Raw genomic sequence first — 27,000 nt, 5'->3', positions numbered from 1 at the left:
TTGACAAAGTTAAAAACACTGGAAATTAAATATAAAGCAAGTTCACAAACCATGTACATGCACTTAATTCAAATCTATGTTTCAGACTCAAGAGAAAAACTACAGCAAGCACATTCACCAGATTTATAAAGCTCAAGTGAAGAAGAACAGTCAGTAAGCATAACCCAAAATTCTTTCCAAGAGGAGACAGACATTACAAGAAGAGATTTCCTACAAACCATGATTTGTACCGGTCCTCTCTGCAAGGCTATGGATGGTCCTTTGCATTGCTTGAGCCGGTCTTTTCCTTCTCATTTTCTTGAGATCCTCCTTTCTCTGGTCGGAAAATGAACTCCTTCACGGATTGCTCTGCTGACAGTATTGCATTTTTAATCTGCCATGAATTGTCAATTATATTTGGTAGAACAGAATTTTTGTATTTTGAACCTCTACAAACACATGCATGTACAAAAATTCAAGTTACTAAGATTGAAAGAAATAAATTTGGACAAATTCACACGACTAGCAAAGCATGTGAGAGTAGCCGACACCTCAATCAGCTCTTACTCATTTTCTCATTAGCCCACAAATCATAATCCAAGTTCAACCTCTATCTCCACTATATTCACATCGAATCTTACCTATAACATTCAATTTCATGTCTGGTGTCAATAACAGTGACTTTTGAACCAAGAGAGGTTACTTGCCACAGAAGTCAACACTTTGCGATGGAAGCATAAAAAAATGTTTCATTTTTTTTTTTTTCTCTTTTGCCAAGTAGAAAGAGGTTAGAATGGTAACTGGGCAAAGCCATAGAATTCTTTACATGTTGGGGAATTAGAATGGAGAAGATGATTTCAGAAGGGTTGAGTCAGAGCACTGATTCTAGCCACACTGGGATTCAGTAGAACTGATAGCTCATCGTACAGTATTTGGTCCATTGGATTGTATTACTGGTTGTGGTTATGGGTCTTTTGACACCCTTGTGAAGGAGGAGGAGCCCCCAAGTGTTGGCACCCTTTTCCGCCCATACCTCCGATACCAGAAGAGGACTTAGAAGGAATGCAGTAATGGGCAATCTCATGATGCTTGAGTATAATTCCTGTCAAGCGGCAACACAGGAAGACCCTATCATCTGTCCTTTGTGGTACTTCTCATGAAATAACATATTGAATGAACGTCTCCACAAGATGCTCCTAGAAATGTCATTTTCTTATGAAAAACAAACAGGAAGATAGAACGCAGTAGGTACAGTGTTCCAACTGTAGTGCACCAGAAAACATGTTGGCTGGCTCCTAGAAACATAAAAATTCATAATAAATTATGTTTCTTGTGAGACGTTTGCAAGGATCTTGATAAAGTTTTGTCATGCCTAAAATGTCATTGTCATTCTCAGATAGCTCCCACAAAATGGTTTATCATTTGATACCAGCAAAGCTACTCAGCATCTGAAAGCTTCCACACATTAGGCCCCGATTCAAAAAAGGATAATCCTGGTGAACATGATTACTCATAGCATGACAATACATAGAGGTCAGTCCAAATTTTAACATTGGACGGTAGAAATGCAAGATATTGTCAGGGATAACCCACTAATACAAGGAATCCAACTAAATCAAAAATAGTCAAAGTTGTCCTAATATCATGAGTTTTGGACTGAACTGAAGAGAAATTTCAAAAAGAATTCTTTACATTGTGGTAGACTAGTAGTATCCCCACTTGAATCATATTTCTTTGTAAATTAAAAACAAAATATAAAATATAAGATGAAAAAAGGGACATCCCTTGTGCACAACATTCCCTGGTTTGCAAGGATTGGGAGAGGGTCATTTTTTGTAAGCGGCCTTAAGAAGCTACAATGGACCAGCTAAACAACTCTACTTCTTGTTCATATTTGATATATCTTGTAGATGCGGAACATTTGCTTTGGAGGCACTTATAGCAGACCATATCAGAAATTGACAAATGATATATACAACTAGACACGAGAGTAGATCACTCTTAGCAAGTGATCTCTCTTTCTTTGGTAAGTAGCAAGTGATATCTCCTAACAGAAGTATGCACCCAAAAATAATTTGTAGGTCTCACCTTATCTCACGTAAGAATTGACTTAAATAAGGCATAGCTCATCCAATTCCATTAGTGAAAGGCCTTGCTGCCACATTAAGGCATGCCTCAGTTTTAGTGAATTCTTAACAATATCGAGAAGCAAACAGAAATCCTTGGTGACATTGACTCTTAAATAAGCCCTTCGCCTTTGAAATTGGAGAGCAATAACAATTAATTGCATTTGATGCAGAGGAATTGAATGAAAAAGAAAAGATGACCATTTTGCCCATTGTCATTGCTGCTAAGGCATGAGATGACAGATTAACCGGTATCAACCAGACCTTCCATTATTTCCAACAACAACTGCCAAGTTCCATTAAACTCGTACCTACATTTGCATGCTTGGAAGCCTAAACATTTATTTTTGATTAGCAACAATAAAGGAGACCACTAAAAATTATATGAGATCATTTTTTGAATGCTCCATCAGTTCGTTAACGATCATAGCCAAATCAGAGTGATTCCATTCAGCGGCCAGCCACAAGAAAAGGGTAGCTTGATGATAAGCTGATTGTTAGTTTCATTCTTCAGTTCCAATATGTTAGTTCTATTTTTCAGTTGTTCTAGATAAAGCAACCGGCCCCATGGTGGGCACCAAATGATGATACTGGACCGATCACCGAGGTCTGCCTTGAACCAAGTACCTGCAAGGGCGGGGCTTTAATCCCCCGGGAGGACTCCGACGCTCAAGTCAGTAGAAGAAAATACCCGAAATAGAAAGTCACTTAGTAGTCAGATGCCCATACCTGTAGAAGTTGATCTCTATTTATAGATGGCGTAAATCTTACTCCAAAGAGATAAAAGAACCTTTAAAAGAGGACGTTGGAGAGAATCTCAGTTGACCGGGTCTCTTTTATCCAAATCAAGTCTGGGATAGAGATCCGGAGGACACGTGACGATTCCTGAGATAAACACGTGGCGGTCGCGTACTAGCACACGCGTCCCCAAGTTGATAGTCTCTAAGGGTAGTAGAGTAAATTCGCCCTTATGTAAAATATCCCCTCACCACTTGCCCCCCCAACTCCTTGAGCTGATCGGGTGAGCAGCTCGGGCAGCTGAAGAAGTAGTCGTTCAAGATTTTCTGCTTTCCTGCAAAAAAGAGCTCTGCCAAAAAAATGGTTAGCTATCTCAAATATTGGGCTCGCTTCCCAAGTTACTCAATGTCCTCTCACACTTCCTATCCCTCCAATAAAACTCTATAAAAAGGGGAAAGATATGATCCCCTCATTATGAGCATTCTTGGAGTAGAGGCTTTCTTGGAGTAGAGTAAGAGATAATAGGGATTTTTTTTGTTGTTGGTTGAGGCCGCGCTGGCTGAGACCGTGCGCCTAGGACCCGCTGGCCAAGTCCGCGCGCCTTGGCCTCATTGGCCGAGGCCGCGCCTCACCCGAGCGTCTTAGCACCCAAGGGCGCGGCTGATGTGACCTTTTTTTTTTTTTTTTACCACTCCTACCTCTAATTGGCTTGTCTTTATGTGCAAGCTTCTCACAAGGTACAAGAGACTCCGGATGGCGTCTTCAGTTCAATAGGGGACGGACCGGTTCTTTCCTTAAGCGTTATCCCGTGCATTTTTCCCTTCATTTCTAGAATTCTTCTAATCAGCCGGTATTCTCTTGCCTCTTTTTTCTTATTTTTGTGGTTTTTCGTCGACTCTCTTCCCCATGTCTCGTCGTTTCGATAAGTCAGTCCCCATGACCTCCTTTAACAACTCGGACGAGAATAGTTCGAACTCTTCTAGCTCCTCTAGCTCTTCCTCTTCTCAATCTAGTATGCAAATAGTTCGGACTCTTCTCAGTCTAGCTCTTTCGATAATGACATTGACATAGAGATAAAGGTCGATTGTAGCGGTCTCCCTCATGACCTAACCCATGCTCATTCTACCTTGACCGAGAACGAGATCTCCGAACTCGTCAAAAAATATCATCTCCTTACTCAAGGGCTTTTGGTATGCTGCACCTTCCAATCTTAGAGCCCATCAATCCCCTCCTAGTGGTTTGGTTATCTATTCTCTTGAAGCCGGGTACCGATTTCCCTTTGAAGATAACCTAGTTAAGATCTTTCGCCTCGTAGGGTTATGTCCCTTCTCAACTAGTGCCCAATGGGTGAAGGAGCTTAGTCGCCTTTGTTATATGTTGTCGGGAAAAATGTATCGTCCCTAAGGCTGAGCTCTTCTTGAAATTATTTCGCCTTGTATGCGTTGACAAATCTGAATTTCGCTATTCCTTCACGGCCTACCCTGGTTGTAAGTTTGTTGTAGATAACCCGTCTTCCTTGAAGGGTTGGAAGAACAGATTTTTCTTTATGGGTTTTTCCTCTATTTCTATGGGTGTGCCACCCGCTTGGCGTCGATCTCCCTTTACGAGTTACTCGAGCAAAATGTCCCCATTAAAGATGAGGGATGCTGAGCTTTTGATGGGTCTGGAGCACGTCAGCACCGCCAGATTAATTAATGAGCAAACTTTGTTTCTTGGGAGTGTGTGTCGATACCCATGCCCAGTAGCCGACATTCCCTTAGGTTGATTTTTTCAATCCTCTTGTTTCGCTTCATGTCTCTAATTTATGTGTGATTCCTCATCCTAATACCCATTTTATTTTGTTATGCTTTTTAGCTAAGATGATTGACGATGCAGAGCTATGGGGAACTGATAAGCAAAAGCTGCTGAAGAGACTAAACGGGCCAAGAAGAATGCAAAAAGGCATACCAAAGACTCTCGTCTCCCACCTCGGCATAAAAAATCGAAGGCCTCTGGGTCCCGCTCTGCTGCGCCTTTGCCCAGACCCGAGGCAGGGAACTCTCAAGGCACCGAGCACCTTTCTGACATGATCCAAGAGAAGGAGGCCTCCATCCTCACCTGAGCTTTTCACCGGCCGAACTGGAATGTCTATGAGTCAAACCACAACAGTGAGGCTTGGGTGGCGACTCAACTTATCCAGGGCCTACTGACTCTAGCGGACATGGAGGGGGTCACGGATCTGACTTCAAAGATCTTAGAGTCTTGCTACTGTCAGGGCTTAGTTCAGGTTAGTCTCTCGACCCTTTGACACGAAAAACTTTATGCCCTCATATTCTATTTTTTTGCTATTTGAATATAGAGTATTGTCACTCAAAACGAGCTGCAGAGTCGAATGACGAGGAACTCTCGAAAAATGCTTGAACTGGATAATGCCATCGCCGACTGCCATAGGACCATCGAGCAGAGGGATGAGGATCTGAGGGCTCAACATCAACGAGCAACAGAGCTAAAGGCATGTCTATAAAGGCTCGAGATTAGCCGCCATACAATGGAGGAAAAGTTGGGACGCTCTCAGGAGCGCATCCGGGAGCTAAATGAGAGATATGCAAACCCCACCCAACTCCCCGAGGTGAAAGGATATATCAAATGGGAGCTGCAAGGTGTCTAGAAGAGAGGCTTCATTCGCTGCAAGGAGGAAATGCAAAAAGCTTGCCCTGACTTCGACTTTTCTCCCGTCAAATCCATGGATGACGTGATCGCTGAGCTCAGCCAAGCATCATCTTCCCAAGCCTCCGCCATCAAATCAGAGAAGTTCGAAGAAGAAGCCTAGTTGCTAGTTTTATCTTCATATGTATTTTCTTGTCTTGAGCTCGAGTTGTACTAGACCCTTATCACTTTGTTGAATAAAGCGCCTCAAAGATATGTTTTTGTAATAGTCCGAGCTGGGTGGTCTCTGTTATCTGATTTCTTGCACCCCCACCGTAACTCTCATGTTGGCACGACGAAGGGTACTATTCTACTTGGTTCCTTTTTATTAGGGGTAGTCCCCTGGGGTCACATATGTCCCTATTTTATTTTTAGCCCTTATTAACTCTGGTATGGAGGTGAGGCCTTAGGAGTCTCTTCCGAGACCCCTTAGGTCGGCTTCTTTGGGGGTCGTTTCCACCCCCCTTAACCTTTCTTTCCTTTTTATTTAGGGGTGGTCCCCTGGGACCATATCTGACCCATTGCTTTTCCTTAGTCCTTGCTATCCAATGTGCATGAAAAGGCATTCATGACCGAACAAGTCAGCGCCATTCTCCAATCGAAAACTCCTCCCAAATACAAATATTCAAGCTGTCCAACCATTACATGCATCATAGGAAATCAAAAGGTTGATCGAGCACTCTTGGATTTAAGAGCTAGTGTCAATTTGTTGCCATACAGTGTGTATCAACAGTTGAGATTAGGTGAGCTCAAACCCACTAGAGTGACCCTTCAGCTGACTGATCGATCAGTCAAAGTTCCACGAGAAATTGTGGAGGATATTCTAGTAGAAATCGATAAGTTCTACTTTTTTGTGGACTTCATCGTTTCGGATACCCAGCCACATCAGGGGCCTCAGCCTCCTGTGCCAGTCATCTTAGGTCAACCATTCTTTGCCACATCAAATGCCATCATCAACTGTAGGAATGGAATCTTAAATTTGTCATTTGGAAATATGACTTTCGAAACAAACATTTTTAGAGTTTCCAAATAACCTGACGTGGAGAATGAGATTGAAGAAGGTGATCTGATACAGACATTGAGTGAAGAGTACATTAACCGTGAATTTGCTCAGGAAAATTTTGAGTTGGAGGAATTTGTGGAGCAGCAAGATTTCTCTCGAGAGGAAACTGAATCTATCTTATCCATAGCCTACGGTAACCCAAAACCAGAACCTCTCGGATCTTCACCAAGTAAACCTCTACCATCATCAAACTGCTCACCCGCACCTAAAAGGAACCATTGCCAAACAACCTTAACTATGTATTCCTAGGTGAAGAATAATCTTTGCCGGTGGTGATCTCATTAAGTCTGAATCCTCAACAGGATGAGCAATTGTTGAATCTGTTAAAAGCACACAAGAAAATTCTAGGTTGGACTATAGCAGACCTGCATGGCATTAGTCTCTTAATTTGCACCCACAAATTTTTTTTGGAAGAAGATGCAAAGCCGGTGAGACAGATGCAGAGAAAGTTAAACCCAAACATGAAGGAAGTGGTTAGGAGGGAGGTGTTGAAGCTCATAGATGTTGGCATCATCTACCCTATATCTGATTCCAAAAGAATTAGTCCAACTCAAGTCGTACCTAAAAAGTCAGAAGTCACTGTGATAGCAAACGAGAACAATGAGCTCATTCCTACTCGCATCCAGACTGGATGACGTATGTGCATAGATTATAGGAAGCTCAACTCCGTGACTAGGAAGGATCATTTTTCACTCCCATTTTTGGAACAGGTGTTAGAGAGAATAGAGGGACATGCCTTCTACTGCTTCTTAGATGGGTATTATGGGTACAATCAGATTGAAATTGCCTTAGAGGATTAAGAGAAAACCACGTTCACGTGTCCATTCGAGACATTTACTTACAGATGAATGTTATTTGGTCTATGCAATGCCCCTGCAACCTTTCAAAAATGCATGATGAGTATTTTCAGTGAATTGGTTGAGAATGTGGTAAAAGTCTTTATGGATGACTTCTCAGTATACAGAGACAATTTTGAGAGCTGTCTAGAAAATTTGGAGAAAATTCTCATCCGGTGCAAAGAAACGAATTTAGTGCTAAATTGGGAAAAGTGTCATTTCATGGTTACTCAAGGAAGTGTCCTAAGACATTGTTTCTTTCAGGGATATTGAGGTTAATCAATCCAAGGTTGAGTCAATTCAAAAATTACCCACTCCAAGGAACGTGAGAAAGGTTAGGTCTTTTCTTGGCCATGTTGATTTTTATAGGCGCTTTATTACTTTATTCAGTGCCATAGCCAGACCTTTATGTCGCCTCCTAGCCTTAGACATACCTTTTGAGTTAGCCGGTGAGTGTCAAGTTACTTTTGAGAAGTTGAAGAAATCACTCGTTTCTGCACCTATCATTCAGTCCCCTGATTGGCTATTTCCGTTTGAACTTATGTGCGATGCTAGTGATTACACAGTAAGAGCTGTGTTAGGACAAAGGAAGCATAAGAAACCTCATGTGATATACTATGCTAGCAAAACTCTTAACGAGGTACAAAAGAATTACACTACCACAAAGAAAGAGTTACTAGCAGTTATCTTTGCCTTGAACAAGTTCCGATCTTACCTCGTAGGGTCACTAGTGATCATTTTTACCGATCACGCTGCTCTGAAGTATTTGTTCACAAAGCAAAATGTAAAACCCCGTCTCCTCCGATAAATCTTACTTTTGCAAGAATTTCACATTGAAATAAGAGATAAAAAGGGGGTAGAAAATGTTGTGGCTAACCACTTGTCCTGCCACAACTTTATTACAAAAATAGGAACCCCCATCACTGATGATCGCTCGTGGCATCCCAAATCGACTGAATATGTTTTCTTTTAAAAATTTCACTAAAATCCTATGGTCATTTGTTCTAGCCGGGATCGCTTCGATCCATTTGGACACATAGTCGACAGCAAATAAGATGTATTCATGACCAAATAAATTGACAAATGGGCCCATAAAATCCATACCCCAACAGTCAAAACCTTCTAACTCTTGGATCAGATGTAATGGCATCATGTTTCTCCTCGACAGACTTCCTAACATTTGACATCGATCGCAACTTGAACAGAACTTGTATACATCCTTGAACAGTGTTGGCCAATAAAATCCACTCTGAAAATTTTTTGCAACTGTTTTTTTGACAGAAAAATGCCCTCCACATGCAAAAATGTGATAGAAATTAATGACACTCTGTTACTCATGATCGGGTATGCATCTATAGATGATTTGGTAAGGACAATATTTGAACAAGTACAGGTCATCCCAAAAGAATGTCACCACCTTCCGAAAAAAAATTTGTTTGTCTAGCCTAGACCAGTGATCTGAAATCTGTCTAGTGACTAGATAATTTGCTATGTCAGCATACCATGGAAGGATAAGTGATATAAATTGACTACTTATTTGAAATAATTGTTCATCTGGAAAGGAATCATGGATTGGGCTCTCAAACTGATTTAGCTCTTGACTACTGATTTAGCTCTTAATCTCCCTAATGAAGAAATACGATGTACTGCACAAGATCGCAACACCATACCATCCCCAAACCAATGGTTAAGCCGAGTTAGCCAATAAGAAGATTAAGCACATATTAGAAAAGACTGTTGCTGCTAATCGTAAGGATTGGTTCTTAAGACTAGTAGACGTTCTTTGAGTGTACATGACAGCTTACAAAACGATTTTAGGAATATTTCCCTATAGCCTAGTATACGGTAAATCTTGTCATCTGTCAGTGAAAATTGAGTATAAAGCATATTGGGCAATTCAAAATATCAACAAGAATCTAATTGAAGCAGGCCTCTCTAGGAAGCTCCAATTGAATGAGCTCGAGGAAATTCGGAATGAAGCATTTGAAAATGCACGATTGGCCTAGTTTCGCATGAAATAGTTGCATGATCAGCACATCATTTGGAAAAGCTTTCAGGTAGGGCAACAGGTACTCTTGTACGATTCTCAATTGCATCTATTCCCAGGAAAATTGAAGTCTCAATAGGTCAGCCCCTTTGTAATCAAGTCCATCTCAGAATATAGAGCCTTTGAGATAGAAAATCCAGTGTCAGGACAACGTCTTATAGTCAATGGTCATAGGTTGAAATTATACCAGGGTAGTATTGAGGAGAATGAAGGAATTGTGGATTTGGATGATCCACCATCATCTGATGAGTAAGGAAAGTTTCGTATCGTCTGGGAATCTGACGTTAAAAGACCACCTTTCCATTTAGGTTAAATGGATGTCTCTGGATCTGGGACATTAAATATATATATATATATATAAATTGTTCATTTTCTGCATTACTTAATTAACTTTGACTCAAATAATGTTTTTCTGTGTGCAGTCTAAACAAAATTTTTGCATACGAGTTCATGCATTGAAAACCACTAGGTATGCCTATCTTTTATCCTTTTATTGCCGATTGAGGATAATGCGCAATTCAAATTGGGGGATAAGGTGTACTTAAGAATTTATTGGTATTTTAATTTAATCCATTTTGTAAGTAATTTTGTTTGACTCGATAATATTGTCTTGTGTGGTATATATGATTTTATTAGGCCCCTAAAAAATATATATATATAAATAATAATAAATAAAAAATAAAAAATTAAATAATAATAATAATAAATAGTATAATAAAATTTAAAAAAATATAACAATAAGAATATATAATAAAAAAATTAAATACATATATATAAATATTTGAGAGAGAAAAGAGGGAGACAGAATTGACGCTAGTGGTAGTCATTTTTCTCGGGCAATGTAATCACGCTGCCCTATAAAAAAAGAGGCACACTACCAAATGTTGAAAAATGAGGCGCCAAGTGGTCAGCCACAACATTTTCTACCCCTTTTTTATCTCTTATTTCAATGTGAAATTCTTGCAAAAGTAAGATCCATCGGAGGAGATGGGGTTTTGCATCTTGCTTTGTGAACAAATACTTCAGAGTAGCGTGATCGGTAAAAATTATCACTAGTGACCCTACGAGGTAAGATCGGAATTTGTTCAGGGCAAAGACAACTGCTAGTAACTCTTTCTCTGTGGTGGTGTAATTCTTTTGTGCCTCGTTAAGAGTTTTGCTGGCATAGTATATCACATGAGGTTTCTTATCATTCATCTACCCTAACACAGCTCCTACTGCGTAATCACTAGCATCGCACATAAGTTCAAACGGAAAGGACCAATCAGGGAACTGAATGATAGGTGCAGAAACGAGTGATTTCTTCAACTTCTCAAAAGCAACTTGACACTCACCGGTCCACTCAAAAGGTATGTTTAAGGCTAGGAGGCGGCATAAAGGTCTGACTATGGCACTAAATGAAGCAATAAAGCACCTATAAAAACCAACATGGCCAAGAAAATACCTAACCTCCCTTACGTTCCTTAGAGCGGATAATTTTTGAATTGACTCAACCTTGGACTGATCAACCTCAATACCCCTGGAAGAAACAATATGTCCTAGGACACTTCCTTGAGTAACCATGAAATGACACTTTTCCCAATTTAGCACTAAATTCGTTTCTTTGCACCGGACGAGAATTTTCTCCAAATTTTCTAGACAGCTCTCAAAACTGTCTCCGTACACTGAGAAGTCATCCATAAATACTTCTACCACATTCTCAACCAATTCACTGAAAATACTCATCATGCATCTTTGAAAGGTTGCAGGGACATTGCACAAACCAAATGGCATTCGTCTGTAAGCAAATGTCCCGAATGGACACATGAACGTGGTTTTCTTCTAATCCTCTAAGGCAATTTCAATCTAATTGTACCCAGAATACCCATCTAAGAAGCAGTAGAAGGCATGTCCCGCTATTCTCTCTAACACCTGATCCAAAAATAAGAGCGGAAAATGATCCTTCCTAATCACGGAGTTGAACTTCCTATAATCTATGCACATACGTCATCCAATCTAGATGCGTGTAGGAATGAACTCATTGTTCTCGCTTGCTATCACAGTGACTCCTGACTTTTTAGGTACGACTTGAGTTGGACTAATCTATTTGGAATCAAATATAAGGTAGATGATGCCAGCATCTAAGAGTTTCAACACCTCCCCCCTAACCACTTCCTTCATGTTTGAGTTTAACCTTCTCTACATCTGTCTCACCGGCTTTGCATCTTCTTCCAAAAAAATTTTGTGGGTGCAAATTAAGAGACTAATGCCATGCAGGTCTGCTATAGTCCAACCTAGAAAAATTTGGCAATGGTTTTCTTTCAAGTGCGGGTGAGCAGCTTGATGATGGTAGAGGTTTACTTGGTGAAGATCCGAGAGGTTCTGGTTTTGGGTTACCGTAGGCTATGGATAAGACAGATTCAGTTTCCTCTCGAGAGCAATCTTGCTACTCCACAAATTCCTCCAACTTAAAATTTTCCTGAGCAAATTCACAGCTAATGTACTCCTCACTCAATGTCTGTATCAGATCACCTTCTTCAGTCTCATTCTCCACGTCAGGTTGTTTAGAAACCCTAAAAATATTTGTTTTCAAAGTCATATTTTCAAATGACAATTTCAAGATTCCATTCCTACAGTTGATGATGGCATTTGATGTGGCAAGGAATGGTCGACCTAAGATGACTGGCACAGGAGGCTGAGGCCCCTGATGTGGTTGGGTGTCCGAAACGATGAAGTCCACCGGAAAGTAGAACTTATCGATTTATACTAAAACATCCTCCACAATTCCTCATGGAACTTTGACTGATCAATCAGCCAGCTGAAAGGTCACTCTAGTGGGTTTGAGCTCACTTAATTCCAACTGTTGATACACACTGTATGGCAACAAATTGACACTAACTCCTAAATCCAAGAGTGTCCAATCAACCTTTTGACTTCCTATGATGCATGTAATGGTTGGACAGCCTGGGTCTTTGTATTTGGGAGGAGTTTTCAATTGGAGAATGGCGCTGACTTGTTCGATCAGGAATGCCTTTTCATGCACATTTATTTTTCTTTTGACAGTGCACAGATCTTTCAAAAATTTTGCATATGAAGGTATTTGTTTGATTGCATCCAACAACGGAATGTTGATTCTCACTTGCTTGAACACTTCGTGTATGTCCGCATTTTGTTGATCCTTCTTTATCCTGATCAATCTCTGAGGAAAAGGAGGTTTGGGCTTGAATTGAGTTTCCTCTACAACATTTTTGCCATTGTCCTCTTTTTTGCTTGGTACTTGTTCTTCCTCCAAGGTTGTTTTGATAACCAAATCACTGTGATCGGCTATTTCTTCTTCTTGCACAGTACAGTATGACATCCTAGGGTCTTCAGGTTTCTTAACTATTTCTTTACTGCTTGCACTTGCTCATGACTTTTATTTTCACTGGATGAGGCTTCTACCTGATGAGTTTGACCTACGGGATTCGGATTGGGTTGGGAAGGAAATCGTCCAGATTCTCTTACACTCAATGTTTGGGTCAACTTGGTCAATTGACTTCTAATGTCTTCTATGGCTCTATTGGTTTGCTCTTGAAATTTGGTCACTTGTGCATTTGTTCCCATTTGGCCTTACATGAATTGATTGAGAGTGTCTTCTAAAGATCTCCTATGAGGAGGTTGGTATGTGTTGGTTGTAGACCCTTGATTAGCCTGAAATTGTGGAGGTTGTGAAGGGAATGGCAACTGGGCTGTAGAATCACCATGAGAAATTAGGATGATGGCGGAGGTTGGGATGATAAGAATTGAAGTTCGTATGGTGACCCCCGAAATGAAAATTCTCCCATTGATTCTAGTTTGAATATTGCCTTCCTTCATTGTTGTGTGAGTGTGTGTTTCCAGTTTGACCATACAATACCTCCTTAAAAGCAGGTAATGTAGGAAAATCCTCTGTCTTGTGGTTTGAAGTCTCACACATAGCACACCTAACCTCAATTTCATTAACAGTCTGGGCTTTCTTGATCTCTAAAGTTTCAATCTTCCGGGTTAATGCAGCTAACCTGGCATTCAAATCATCACTCTCATTCAGCTGATGTTTACCCCTGGGCTGTGGATAGTCTCTTGAATCATTGGCTGATAGTGGCTGAACTTCCCAATTTCTAGTATTTTCTGCTAAAGTGTCAAAGAAATGAAATGCCTCATCAGGCGATTTGTTGAAGAATTCCCCATTGCACATGGTTGACACTATCATCTTAAGATTGGGAGACAAAGCATCATGAAAGAAACTAAACACTCTCCACTGCTCGAAAGCGTGATGTGGACAGGCATTGAGAAGGTCCTTGAATCGTTCTCATGCTTGAGCAAAGTTTTCATTGGGTTTGTAGGAAAAATTCATCATTTGCCTTTGGAGATTTGCAGTTCTATTTGCTGGAAAATATTATTTTAAGAATGTGATTTGCATTTCTCTCCACGTTCCAATAGATCAAGGCGTAAGCGTGTTTAACCACATCTTCGCATTATCTTTTAATGAGAATGGAAAGAGCTTTAATCTAACCACATCCTCATTGACAGTTTGTTCCATACAAGTTCCACAAACTTCCTCAAACTCCTTCATGTGAGTGTAAGGATTTTCAGAGTCCATCCCATGAAAAGTGGGCAATAGTTGGATAGTGCCAAGTTTAAGATTGAATCTATGATGATTAACCAGAAACACTATGCAAGATGGTGTAGTTTGCCTAGGAGGGTGGAGATATTCCCTAAAAGGCCTACATGTATCAAGTTCAAAAGAATCTTGATCACCATGATCACTCCCAGGTGCAGGGGGCATGTTCTCGTTGTGTTGAGACATGAGTGATTGTGTCAGTGATAGTTCAATGGTAGATAGAGAGTCAATAGGGCTATAAAGCGAATTTTGATATTCTACAATTCTACCTAACAAAAGTATCATACACCATGCACAAACAAAAATAAAGTAAAAAGAAATAGAGGTACCAAATTTTTTAGGAGATACTTATTCTTATTATTTTTTTTTTCTTTCTATTTTTGCCTCAATCTCCCCGGCAACGGTGCCAAAATTTGACTGCACTCTCACCCTGCAATTAAAACAAAATAAAACTTTTATATTTTTTTCTTATTTTAGTGAGAGGTTTATACTCATCAGTGTACAAGTTTAGTTGTAGTTCAAATTTAAATTTGTATTTTCTGGATGAATCCAGCTCGTCCACTGAGAGATTTATTTATGGCAAAAGAAAAAGAATATCACACACACACATTTGGATGAATTGACAATCCCCATACATGATATGTGAGATTCTAGTTTAAGCAACTACCATAAATCCGATTGCAATTAATACACAAAACAACTAAATTAATCATCCAAGTTTGGGTATGACAGCGTTTCCAGTTCTAGTAACTCTCATACGTGGCATGAAAACTCTAAGTTAGGCTTACACTCAAATCCAAACATAGTGATTTCTCAATTAATAATACACACTCATATTGAAATTTAAATTAATATCACTCATTTAAAATGCAGTTTTCTTTGAAAATCATTGGCGTTAGACACTGTCCTTCCCTTAACCCAAGATTAGATTTAGCTACTCATCTTCATTTGAAAATTAATTGACAGGAATTTACATGGTGTAATTTAAATGACAGAATTTAAATTACAGGAATTAAAGACAGAAATTAACCGGCCATTTAGGCAGTGGATAATAAAAAGACGTGAATTAAAATTGCAGAAATTTAAAGGCATAAATTAATCGACCATTTAGGCAGTAAATAATAAAGTAACAATAAATGACATGAAAATTCAATAGAAGAAAGAAAAGAAATACGATTACAAAAGAAAATAAGAGAGAAAAGAAGAGATAACAAGAACAATTATCAAATAGAAACTCTAAGAAAAATAACTAAACTTTGATTCAAAAATAATAATAATAGCCATTTACAAGTGCAACCAAGTAAGTTATTTATAGCCCACAAGATGCAATACAAACCACACAATTTTAATTATACAACTAAACATAATTTTATCTAATAGGCACTCACACACCTAAAATTAAATGGATTCTAGCTAAAATACACACCTAAAGTAGCACTCATAAAACAAATATTCAAAACTAAAAATAAAAATAGATTTTTACAAGTTGGGTTTTGGGTCTTCTTTATGTTGGATTTGGGCCTTCTTTAAAATTAAAATGCTTGGGCCTTCATTGGAATTAAAATGCTTGGGCCTTCTTTGGTTGGATTCCATTTAATAGTTAACCCAATTGCATTAGATCTTGAGTAATAACGTTAGCCATCCAATTGACTCTTTAACATCTTCAATTACGCAACAAAAGTCAATTTTTTCATATCATCCTGACAATAGTACATAATGTGCATAATTATTCAAATTAAACATTAATATAAGATAAAAATAGGGATATAATTCATTAAAATTTAGAAAAATTAACTCATCATCACCTACCTAGCAATCTAGTCCTTCGACGAGCAAGTATTAGCAACCCCCGAGATTCTAACAAATTGTCGCCACTTGGGAAGGCCCCTATCGGGTTATCGAGACCCTCAGCCCTGGGGCGTACCGGCTCAAGACCATGGACGACACTCCTATAAAGAATATTTGAAATATTCAGAACTTGAGGAAATTTTATCAATAATGGGATACCCCCAAAGATGTTGGAGCTATGTATTTTCTAAATAAAATCTCATTATGTTCTTTTTATATGTGTAGATTTTTTTCTACAGAATATCGTTGTGATAACCCCCACAAAAAAAAAGAGGGAATGAAAAGCGAAGGGGGAGAAAGTGTTCCCCCTAACCTCAGAAGCCTCAAAAGGGATTTCTGAATCCTTTCGTCATCACCAAAGATAGCAAAGACTAAGGAAGCAATGGGTTAGATATGGTCCCAGGGGACTACCCCTAAATAAAAAGGAAAGAAAGGCTAAGGGGGGTGGAAACGACCTCCAAAGAAGCCGACCTAAGGGGTCTCGGAAGAGACTCCTAAGGTCTCACCTCCATATCAGAGTTAATAAGGGCTAAAAATAAAATAGGGACAGATGTAACCCCAGGGGACCACCCCTAATAAAAAAGAACCAAGTAGAACAGTACCCTCCGCCGTGCAAACATGAGAGTTACGGTGGGGGTGCAAGAAATCAGATAACAGAGACCACCCAACTCGGACTATTACAAAAACATATCTTTGAGGCGCTTTATTCAACAAAGTGACAAGCGTCTAGTACAACTTGAGCTCAAGACAAGAAAATACATACGAAGATAAAACTATCAAGTGGGCTTCTTCATCGGACTCCTCTGATTCGATGGCAGAGGCTTGGGAAGATGATGCTCGGCGGAGCTTAGCGATCACGTCATCCTTTGACGGGGGGAAAAGTCGAAATCAGGGCAAGCTTTTTGCACTTCCTCCTTGCAACAAAGGAAGCACTTCCTCCTTGCAGCAAAGGAAGCCTCTCTTCCAGACACCTTACAACTTCCGTCTGATATATCCTTTCACCTCGAGAAGCTGGGTGGGGTCTGCATATCTCTCATCTAGCCCCCGGATGCACTCCTGAGAGCGTCCCAACTCTTCCTCCATTGTATGGCGGCTAATCTCGAGCCCTTATAGACGTGCATCTAGCTCCACTGCTCGTTGATGTTAAGTCCTCAGATCCTCATCCCTCTACTTGATGGTCCTATGGCAGTCAGCGAGGACATTATCCAATTCAAGCATTTTCCAAAAGTTCCTCATCATTCGCCTCTGCAGCTCGTTTTGAGCGAAAATACTCTATATTCAAACAGCAAAAAATTAGAATATGGGGGCAGAAAGTTTTTCGTCTCAAGAGGCCGAGAGACTAACCTGAACTAAGCCCTGGCAATAGCAAGACTCCAAGGTCTCCGAAGTCAGATCCGCGGCTCCCTTCATGTCCGCTAGAGTCGGTAGATAACCTAAGTCGCCACCCAAGGCTCACTGTTGTGGTTTGACTCATGGACATTCTAGTTCGGCTGGTGAAGAGCCCAGGCGGGGATGGAGGCCTCCTCCTCTTGAATCATGTCAGAAAAGTGCTCGGTGTCTTGAGAGTCCCCTATCTCAGGTCTGGGCAAAGGCACAGCAAACCGGGACCCAGAGGCCTTCGATTTTTTATGCCGAGGTGGGAGACAGGAGTTTTGGTATGCCTCTTCGCATTCTTCTTGGCCCGTTTAGCCTCTTCAGCGATTTGCTTATCAGTCCCCCATAGCTCTGCATCGTCAATCATCTTGGCTAAAAAGCATAACAAAATAAAATGGGTATCAAGATGAGAAAGCACACATAAATTAGAGACATGAAGCGAAACAAGATGATTGAAAAAATCAACTTAAAGGAATGTCGGTTGCTGGGCATGGGTATTGACACACACCCCCAAGAAACAAAGTTTGCTCATTAATTAATATGGTGGTGCTAACATGCTCCAGACCCATCAAAAGCTCAACATCCCTCCTCTCTAATGGGGACATTTCGCGTGAGCAACTCGTAAAGGGAGATCGACGCCAGGCGGATGGCACACCCATAGAAATAGAGGAAAAACCCATAAAGAAAAACCGGTTCTTCCAACCCTTCAAGGAAGACGGGTTATTAACAAGAAACTTACAACCAGGGTAGGCCATAAGGGAATAGCGAAATTCGAATTTGTCAACGCATACAAGGCGAAATAGCTTCAAGAAAAGCTCAGCTTTAGGGACGATACATTTTTCCCGACAACATATAACAAAGGCAACTAAGTTCCTCCACCCATTAGGCACTAATTGAGAGGGACATAACCCTACGAGGCGAAAGATCTCAGCTAGGCTATCTTCAAAGGGAAATCAGCACCCGGCTTCAAAAGAATAGATAGCCAAACCACTAGGAGGGGATTGATGGGCTCTAAGATTGGAAGATGCAACATACCAAAAGCCCTTGACAGGGAGATGATATTTTTTTACGAGTTCGGAGATCTCGTCATCAGTCAAGGTAGAATGAGCATGGGTTAGGTCATGAGAGAGACATCTACAATCAACATCTAGTTCTATGTCAATGTCATTATCAAAAGAAAAGGCATCAGAATGGGGCCGTGAGGTATCGGCTTCTCCTATTTGCATACTAAACTGAGAAGAGGAAGAACTAGAAGAGCTAGAAGAGTCCAAACTATTCCCGTCCGAGTTGCTAAAGGAGGTCATGGGGACCGACTTACCGAAACGATGAGACATGGGGAAGAAAGATAACGAAAAACCACAAAAAATAAGAGAAAATAGGCAATAGAATAGCAGCTGATTAGAAGAATTCAAGAGATGAAGGGAAAAATGCACAGAAGAACGCTTAAGGAAAGAGCCGGTCCGTCCCCTGTTGAACCGAAGACGCCGTCTGAAGTCTCTTGTACCCTGTGAGAAGCTTGCACATAAAGACAAACCAATTAGAGCCATGAGAGGTAAAAAAAAGGGTCGCATCAACCGCGTTAGGGCGAGGAGCGGCAAAGCGAGGCCGAGGCGCACGGCCTCGGCTTCTTGGTGGTGTGCAAGACTTGAATACCAGGCCCATGCATGCCCTTCCAAAGTGGCCGGGAAAACTCTACACCACATAGCATCAAGTGCCACCTAGACCATCATGTGAGAGGCGAAGAGATTCAGGTGGTCAACAGGGTCGGTTGTGCCTCCATATGGCTTAATGGCTGGGATTCGAAGGCGCTCGGATGGTATAATTGTCATGATCTCCTGACTTGGGGGTTGATTGGGAACAATGTCATGTGGCTCTTCCTCCCTCCGCCTCAACTCTACAACCTCCTTCTCCAAATGCCGCAAACGTTTTTCCTGCTGGGCCCCTCCGGCCCGAGCATAATTGGGACCAGAGAACTCCTCCTCCTCTGAGCCCGGCCCTCCATACTCGCCACGCCTAGAGGGTCCACTCCTTCTCTCGTCCTGATGGGACTCCTTCCTACCACGGGGGGATCCGCCTTCTTGGAATTCTCTATGACTAGAGTGGCAATTCCCCTGGTGCTAACTATCATGGTTGGAGTGATCCCCTTGTCTCACCTCTAAAGGTTGTTGTTGGGTCAAAAAATTGTTGAGCAATTCCGTCAAATGTTGGACCTGTCCCTCCAACTGGACGACACGATCTTGTGATGGCGAGAGATTTGGGGGATGACCCCCTACGAGGCTGCCCTTGGGTGGGTGGTTTTGACTCTAATCTGGGACGGGTTGGGTACCAGCAGTTCGCGGTGGATTTCTTCTTGTTGCCATAACGAGGGGAACGTGAGCTCGTCCGAGGTACTCGACGAACAAGAGCAGATAAAGCAACCGGCCCCATGGTGGGCGCTAAATGATGATACTGGACCGATCACTGAGGTCTGCCTTGAACCAAGTACCTACAAGAAAGAGACTTTAATCCCCCGGGAGGACTCCGACGCTCAAGTCAGTAGAAGAAAATACCCGAAATGAAAAGTCACTCAGTAATTAGATGCTCATACTTATAGAAGTTGATCTCTATTTATAGATGGCGTAAAGCTTATTCCAAAGAGATAAGATAACCTTCGAAAGAGGATGTTGGAGAGAATCTCGATTGACTGGGTCTCTCTCGTCGAAATCAAATCTAGGACGGAGATTCGGAAGACACGTGGCGCTTCCTGAGATAGACACGTGGCGATTGCGTACTAGCACACGCATCCCCGAGTTGGTAGTCTCTAAAGGTAGTGGAGTAAATTCGCCCTTATGTAAAATATCCCCTCACCAATTATAAAGGAAGAAGATCACAAAAACATTCTAATCCTCAACTAGATTTCTCTGTCCATACTCCATAGACCCATAACTAGATCACAAACTAGGGAACATAACAGATGAGTGCAGTTCTGAATTAGCTTAGCTGAAATATAACCAAATCTGATACAGATGAAAATGAAATATAGCCAAACTCCATTTCCTTTTTGAAGACAACACATGATGCAGTCAAGCAGCCATTACAAAATGATTATTCCCTGATACCAGTAGCCCTAAAAACTGAAAGTGCAGCCCGACGCCTGCAATCTTTACCCAGATATACATATCCTGGCCTGCAACTCGTGATAAGTGATAAGATGCTCCAAATGGCTCAACTTGTAATAGAGGAAGTATTTTTAGCTTCAACACACTTACTACCTGCTCGGTAAAACAGATATAACTGGATTGCCTTCTCTAGGTTGATTCTGGTTGTTTCAGTGTTTAATGGAGAAATTGCTTTTATTTGTCTTAAGGACAGAAGACGACTATACCAATGCAATTCATGCAAAGCTCCAGCAACCCACGTGAAACCATCAATATCCAGATTCTAATCACCATTCCCTTGGCCAGAACAGGTTCCCAAAATAAGTTATGTAATAAGCCATTGAAACCTTGTCACTCATCCATCAAGAGGTCCTGCTATTCAAATAACTCTAATACTGCATCTTCCCTAATTTTGGGGAATTTCATAAACTCATTTAGAACCCAAGAAAATTCACGATTAGTCTCTGGACTTTTGGTCTCAGCAGGTCATTCTTTCGGTTTAGACCTCTTGTCACCCCTCAAGCAATTTTTCCTTGACTTATATTTTCCAGAACCAATCCATAGACAATTTGGAGAACCCTACACATTTGTATAGAACCAACATGGTTTATACACGCCTAAACATTAACCACGCACAGTTTCAGAGAGAAGTCATTCCCAACCAAACTTGGAACGTTAGGGTAACACTGGCAACCAAGAAATTTGGGGCAAGAAGTGGTGTGGCAATCCAGCCATCTTCACAGTTTCATCAGTAACAATGCCCATAAACCCAACATCAAACCAAAACCTCAGAAAACGGGCAATAAACACAACCAATCAAGCAATAGCCCCTTATTGACAGAAAAAATAAATAAATCAAAAGGGAAAATGACGTATTTTCAGCGTGTAAATTTCCCACTACAATTGCAAGAAATCAGAGAATGTTACATCAAGAACTTAAACAAAGAAGAAAAGAAACAGGAGAAGAGCATAGATAGTGATGAAGACATACAAAAAACGTAGAGATGTCGTGGATGGTACTTACAGGGTCAAGAGCATTGGGTTCGGGACCATAGTCGGCAGTGAGAAGGAAATAGGAAGCAGTAACAGTGGCCACCATAGTCGTCCTCCTCACGAGTTTGTCGATTTTGGGGTTCATTTTTCCTCGCCCAGCCATCAAAGGGAAGCACCGAAGCGAGTCGAACAGAAGAACTGACAAGGATGACTAAGTATTTACTGCAAACTGAATGAATAATTTTGTTACGGGAAAGGTGGGCACCAAGGGTCCATAGCTCAGTGGTAGAGCATTTGACTGCAGATCAAGAGGTCACCGGTTCGAACCCGGTTGGGCCCTCTTCCCTCCAGTAGTCCTCTCTACTTCAGATACATTTTGCAGCGCATGGATGATAATTTTCCTTTTTTTAGATTATTATGAGTATCATATAAATTTTGCGATTATAATTAAATATCATTACTCCAATTTGAGACTTAAAGAGTTTGATGGGCATTTGATGAATTCAATTGGTTTGTTATGGGTATGTGTGTATAAATCAATAAATGTTATTTTTATTCTACTATGTGTGTTATTATTATATTTATATAATTTATTAATTGCAAATAATAATTTCATAATATCATAAGTATTTCATATTTTATATATATATATATATATATACACATACAACGTTCATGAACAATTCAACATTAGTGAATCTTTGTTTCTAAATAATACAAGTGCTCTTATTATAATAAAAAAAATATCACTCTTATCCTACTAAATAAGCTTTAACTCTTATCGTGATTAAATACAACTAAAACTCTTATTGTGATTAGATACAACCAAAACTAATGTAATTGAACTTGTAAATTCTATTCAAACCAATTACCCTATATTAAAATCTATTAAAAAAATTTATCTTACCTTGTATCAATGTAAAATTTTCTTATTTCTTTTTCATGAAGGGTAATTTAATTCCGGCTTAACAGTTTGTTATTTTTTGTAACTAAGTTGCTTGACATGAATGTGATATGCATATATATTAGGGTTTTAAATTGACTATACAATATTGTTACAATTATTTTGAAAGATAATTTTTTTGATATGTCTATAAATAAGTAATGATTTAACAAGATTATTAAATTCAAATAATCAAACAAAGTCAAAACCAATTTCAAATTGGGATTCAAACCCACGAAGGGTTCACATTCAAAAGCAAACTCATATCAATTGTTTCTGGATTCAATTCAAACCTTGTGTTAAAATTTGGTTAGGTAAAGAGGAATATAGATAGAGTAACTTATCACAAGAATTGCTATCAATATGTTGTCTCCACCATTGGTGTTGTCGTCGTAGTTTTGTCTTTACTTACCAATTCCGAGATAAATAGTGATATAGAATGAGATAAATAGAGACACTAGATATATGTATATATAAAAAGATATAGAGTGAGATACCAATAGACGAGCATAAAGACGAATGATGATGGGATTTCTTTGTCATTGTCGACAATTGATGATATGGAAAAAAAACCTATAAGTATGGAGCCCATTTTTTGTTTCTTGATGTATATATGCATATGTGTGTGTGCATCTAAAGAGAGTGAGAGAGAGATAGAATATTGTCATTGATCTTTATAGGAAAGAGGGAAAATGATAAAAAAAAAATAAAATGAATGAGATAGTATAACTGTAACACCCGAGAATAATCTTGAGGATAAAAATGATATTTGATGAAGGGCATAATTGGAATTTTGGGAAAAATAAGACTATAGGGCACACTAACACAGCTTTGGACGACCGAATTAATCAGAGGGAGTACCTCGGACCCTAGATAGCCAAGGAAAATGGTATAGTATCGACGAGCAATTAAAATTATGATTTTTAGTGATGAAAAAAATGAGATCGGGAACAGTTTTCGGTACAGCAAAAATACAGCTGCCAATTAGGTCGTATTACCGAATTGCTGTAAACGACATCCAAAAAGTCAACGGAGAGTGTCAAGGACTAGTATTCGATGTATAGAACAACCCTTAAGTGGTTTCAGGTTGAATCGAGTGGATTTGAGGTCAAATAAATCAATCGGGCCTAAGTGTAATTTTCTAAAAATGCCCGAGAGAGGTCAAAACGGTAAATTTTCAGAAATTTCAAGGGAGAAATGAGAAGATGCCTATCCCTAAGCCAACTGTTGAACATATTACTCAGGAGGAACAAGATACACTCAATAAGTGGCAAGATGATGATCTTGTTGCTAAGAGTTACATCTTGCTTACTATGAGTCAAGAGTTACAGCGGCAGCATAATAAGATGCCAAATGCGTATTCGATTATTGCTCGTTTACGAGTTACGGATAATCCACAATTTGTTATACTATAAACATGTTCCTGGCCATAGAATTCCTATCATGGATGATAGCAACTCGTAAAGGCCAGCACATTGTCTTCCTCCTTGTTTCAGTATGAGATACTGAAAGATAAGGTTGGTGAGTCTCGTGCCATTCTGTATGAGCTATAGAAGGAAGATAAGTGGGTGCTCGTTACAAGAATGAGTTCACTGAACGGGACTGTTAACATTAAATCACATGGGTTATTTCTCACGGGTCAATGATTTAATGTTAGCTGCGATTTTACAACTAGTCCTTAGACCTGAGATGACATGGATATCTGTGTATTGGTGGATTAGGATATCAACGATATCATGTGGTTGTTCTAATCAAGGATAATCATACGTATCTATGTGCCTGATTCAGTGATACATGAGGTATGTGTGCATTAGACATGGAATCTATCACCTCGAGATTTATGAGGAAGATATCCTATGCGATCCAGTAATCACTTGACGATAAATCCTTGGCCGAGGTAATATGACGATGGAATTTGTTCCATACGGGTTGTGTCATAATTTGTCAAGATTGATTTTGGATTTGGTCATATGACAAGATTAAGAGATTCGACCTACTGACCATGATCTCATATCTTGTCGGGATATAGGATGATAGAAGGACCGTATTGTATGGTAACGTAGTAAAAGGTTCACAATACCCGCTTCACAATAAATTGGGTAATCATGATATATTGCTAGATGTCACTCATGATTTACGAGAATTAATTGTTGATTATTCTTGTTGCCAATTTATTTGTGGACCCAGAAAGTCCCACCCAAAAAGAAATTACTTTCAAAGAGAAAATAAATAAATTAGTAATTTTATAATTACTAATTATAGTGCATTTATTTATTGGATAAATAAGAGTAATTAAATAATTATATTATGAATGTAATTATTTAATCATAGATTGGGTTGGGCCTTTTGCTAGTACATTAGGCTTGGCCCAATGGCACTATTGGATTCAAATAAATTCCATTGGATTGGGCTTGGTCCAATTGCATTAAATGGAATGGGCTTGAGAAGCCCAACCCATTTAATGAAGAATAGTTTTTAATTGGAACTATAAATAGCTCCAAACTCTTATTTTCTCTTATAAGTGTCTTCTTGATTCACTTGAATGTAGAGAGAATTTGGAGAAGTGTTCTTGAATCCAAGAGGTAAGTTAGAAATTTTTGTGAAAAATTTCTTCTACTTATCTTCTCTCTTTGATATTCTTGAATAGAAGTGATTTCGGGTGGACCGACTCGGCATCCTACACTTGGAGGATTATACGGCGGGAAATCTAACGGTGAAATAAGATTTCATCAAAGAGGTATTTTTCGTTTATGCCTTCGTTTTATTAAACCATAATTTCTGAAAAACGGGATACCTCCAAATTAAATTTTAATTTCCGCTGCGCATATGATAAGATCTATGTAACTCAACAGTTTGTTCTCAAGATTTACAATTTATTTACGTCTTGCTTGGAGTTTGGTTAAAAAAAATTAATTGTTTATATGGTTTATAAGTGTTGGTAAGTATTTTTTAGGTTATTATTACTTATGTGATGTTGGGTACATGAATAGGGAAGGGTTCCTTGCACTTTATAGAGGGCAAAGCTATCATCTTAGTTAGTGGAGATATAGGGCACAACCTGCAACACCATAGAAATTTTTTAATATGAAACACTCGTCTGATAGGAATGTCATAAAAAGATGTTTTGGGATATTGAAAAATTTTAAAAGCTAAGTCATTCTATCCTATTAGAACACAATGTAGGATTATAACTGCATGTTGCTTCCTTCATAATCATATCAAAAGAGAGGTGACAATTGACCCTTTAAAAGATCGTATATTTGACATAAAAGAAAATGAAGATATTCTAGAAGCTTATAGGATAACTTATGTAGAGACATCTGATGGTTGAACACGTTGGATGGATGAACTTGCACAACAAATATTTAACACTTGGAGGAGACGTGTTTGAAATATTCAAAATTCCATGTTTCATTTATGTTAGTTTGTAATAATTAACAATTTTAAGTGATTTCTTAATTTTGTTGTAATGGTGACAATTAGATCTTTTATTTTCATTAAGATGTAATAATATGTATTCATAATTTTATTATTATTATTTTGTATGATTTGGTTTGTTTTGCCTATTGTTACGAAATTAGATAGACAACAAACCACAATTAAACCAATCAACCACACATGAACACATAATTTAACGTGAAAAACCTAAATCAGGAAAAACTAAGGGTAGAAAAAGCAAAATATCATTAATCAAATATTAGTAATACAAAAATGATATAGATGTAACTAATTTCAAAGCATTAGACACCTATTTATAGACCTAAGATCATCGATAAATGTACATAAGAAATTATATCCTGGTCATGAGATGATTCATGAGAATATTATTTCAAATGAGATAAATCTCACATAAAATCAAATTTGACAATATTATAATCACAATCAAATTCGAAATCATAATTACAGTCAAATTAGAAGTCTCAATCTTAGTTAAATTTGAATTTCGGGTCACAATTGTAACACCTATGTTATCTAGTTGTTGTCTTTTTGTCTATGCCTTTTTCTTTATATATATTTAACTTTTTTTTCCTTTACTATAGGACAAACAATAGTCAATCTATAATAAAACGTACCAACCATCAGTGGACATCAGAAGATGATGCAATACTTGTTGAGTGTTTAGTTGAAGTTAGGTCATCTTGGAAAGGCGACAATGGATTCAAGCCTATATTTGCTACTCATTTGGAGAAAATGATGCTTGAGAAAATGCTTGGTTATACTTTGAAAGCTAACCCTCATATTGGGTCAAGGATTAAACAATTAAAGAAGTACTATAATGCAATTTGTGAAATGATAGGGCCTAGGGGTCTTAGTGGATTTGGCTCGAATGATAAAGACAAATTGATTGTAGTTGAGAAAGAAATATACAAAGAAGGAATAAAGGTAAAACATAGCAATAGATTTGTATTTATTTTTTTCATCAATATAGATTTATCTATCAAATAATTTTATTTTGCAGACCCATATTTATGCTAAAGGGCTTTATAATACGCCATTCCCTTAATTTGATGTATTGGGTATAGTTTTTGATAAGGATGTAGTTAATGGAGTTGATGTGAAAGATCCATCAGATGCTATGGAAGCAATGGACAAATAAACTAATGTTACTAAAA

General features: G+C 39.1%; 1 protein-coding gene, 1 non-coding gene and 1 pseudogene across 2 annotated transcripts; 2 read left to right on the top strand and 1 right to left on the bottom strand.

The window, feature by feature from the left end:
* Window positions 1–21,664, bottom strand: LOC127802682 (uncharacterized). The gene is made up of 2 exons (XM_052338639.1): window positions 21,476–21,664; window positions 1–373 (listed from the first exon to the last, which is right to left on the bottom strand). Exons 1-2 carry the CDS (start codon window positions 21,605–21,607, stop codon window positions 248–250), a joined length of 258 nt encoding a protein of 85 aa, XP_052194599.1. The 5' UTR covers window positions 21,608–21,664; the 3' UTR covers window positions 1–247.
* On the top strand, window positions 13,737–13,836 carry LOC127802914 (small nucleolar RNA R71; annotated as a pseudogene).
* Window positions 21,665–21,712: 48 nt separating the features above from the next.
* On the top strand, window positions 21,713–21,784 carry TRNAC-GCA (transfer RNA cysteine (anticodon GCA)). The gene has a single exon. It is a non-coding gene; the product is annotated as a tRNA-Cys (tRNA).
* The last annotated feature ends 5,216 nt before the right edge of the window (window positions 21,785–27,000 follow it).

This window comes from Diospyros lotus, chromosome 5, assembly GCF_014633365.1.
Source record: "Diospyros lotus cultivar Yz01 chromosome 5, ASM1463336v1, whole genome shotgun sequence".
Classification (NCBI taxonomy): Eukaryota; Viridiplantae; Streptophyta; class Magnoliopsida; order Ericales; family Ebenaceae; genus Diospyros; species Diospyros lotus.
This window is presented reverse-complemented; position numbering and strand designations above follow the sequence as displayed.

Coding starts and splice junctions, on each gene's coding strand:
- LOC127802682 (XM_052338639.1), bottom strand. CDS start 21,607: ATGGCTGGGCGAGGAAAAATGAACCCCAAAATCGACAAACTCGTGAGG. Junction 374..21,475: donor AACCCAATGCTCTTGACCCT/GTAAGTACCATC, acceptor AATTCATGGCAG/ATTAAAAATGCAATACTGTC.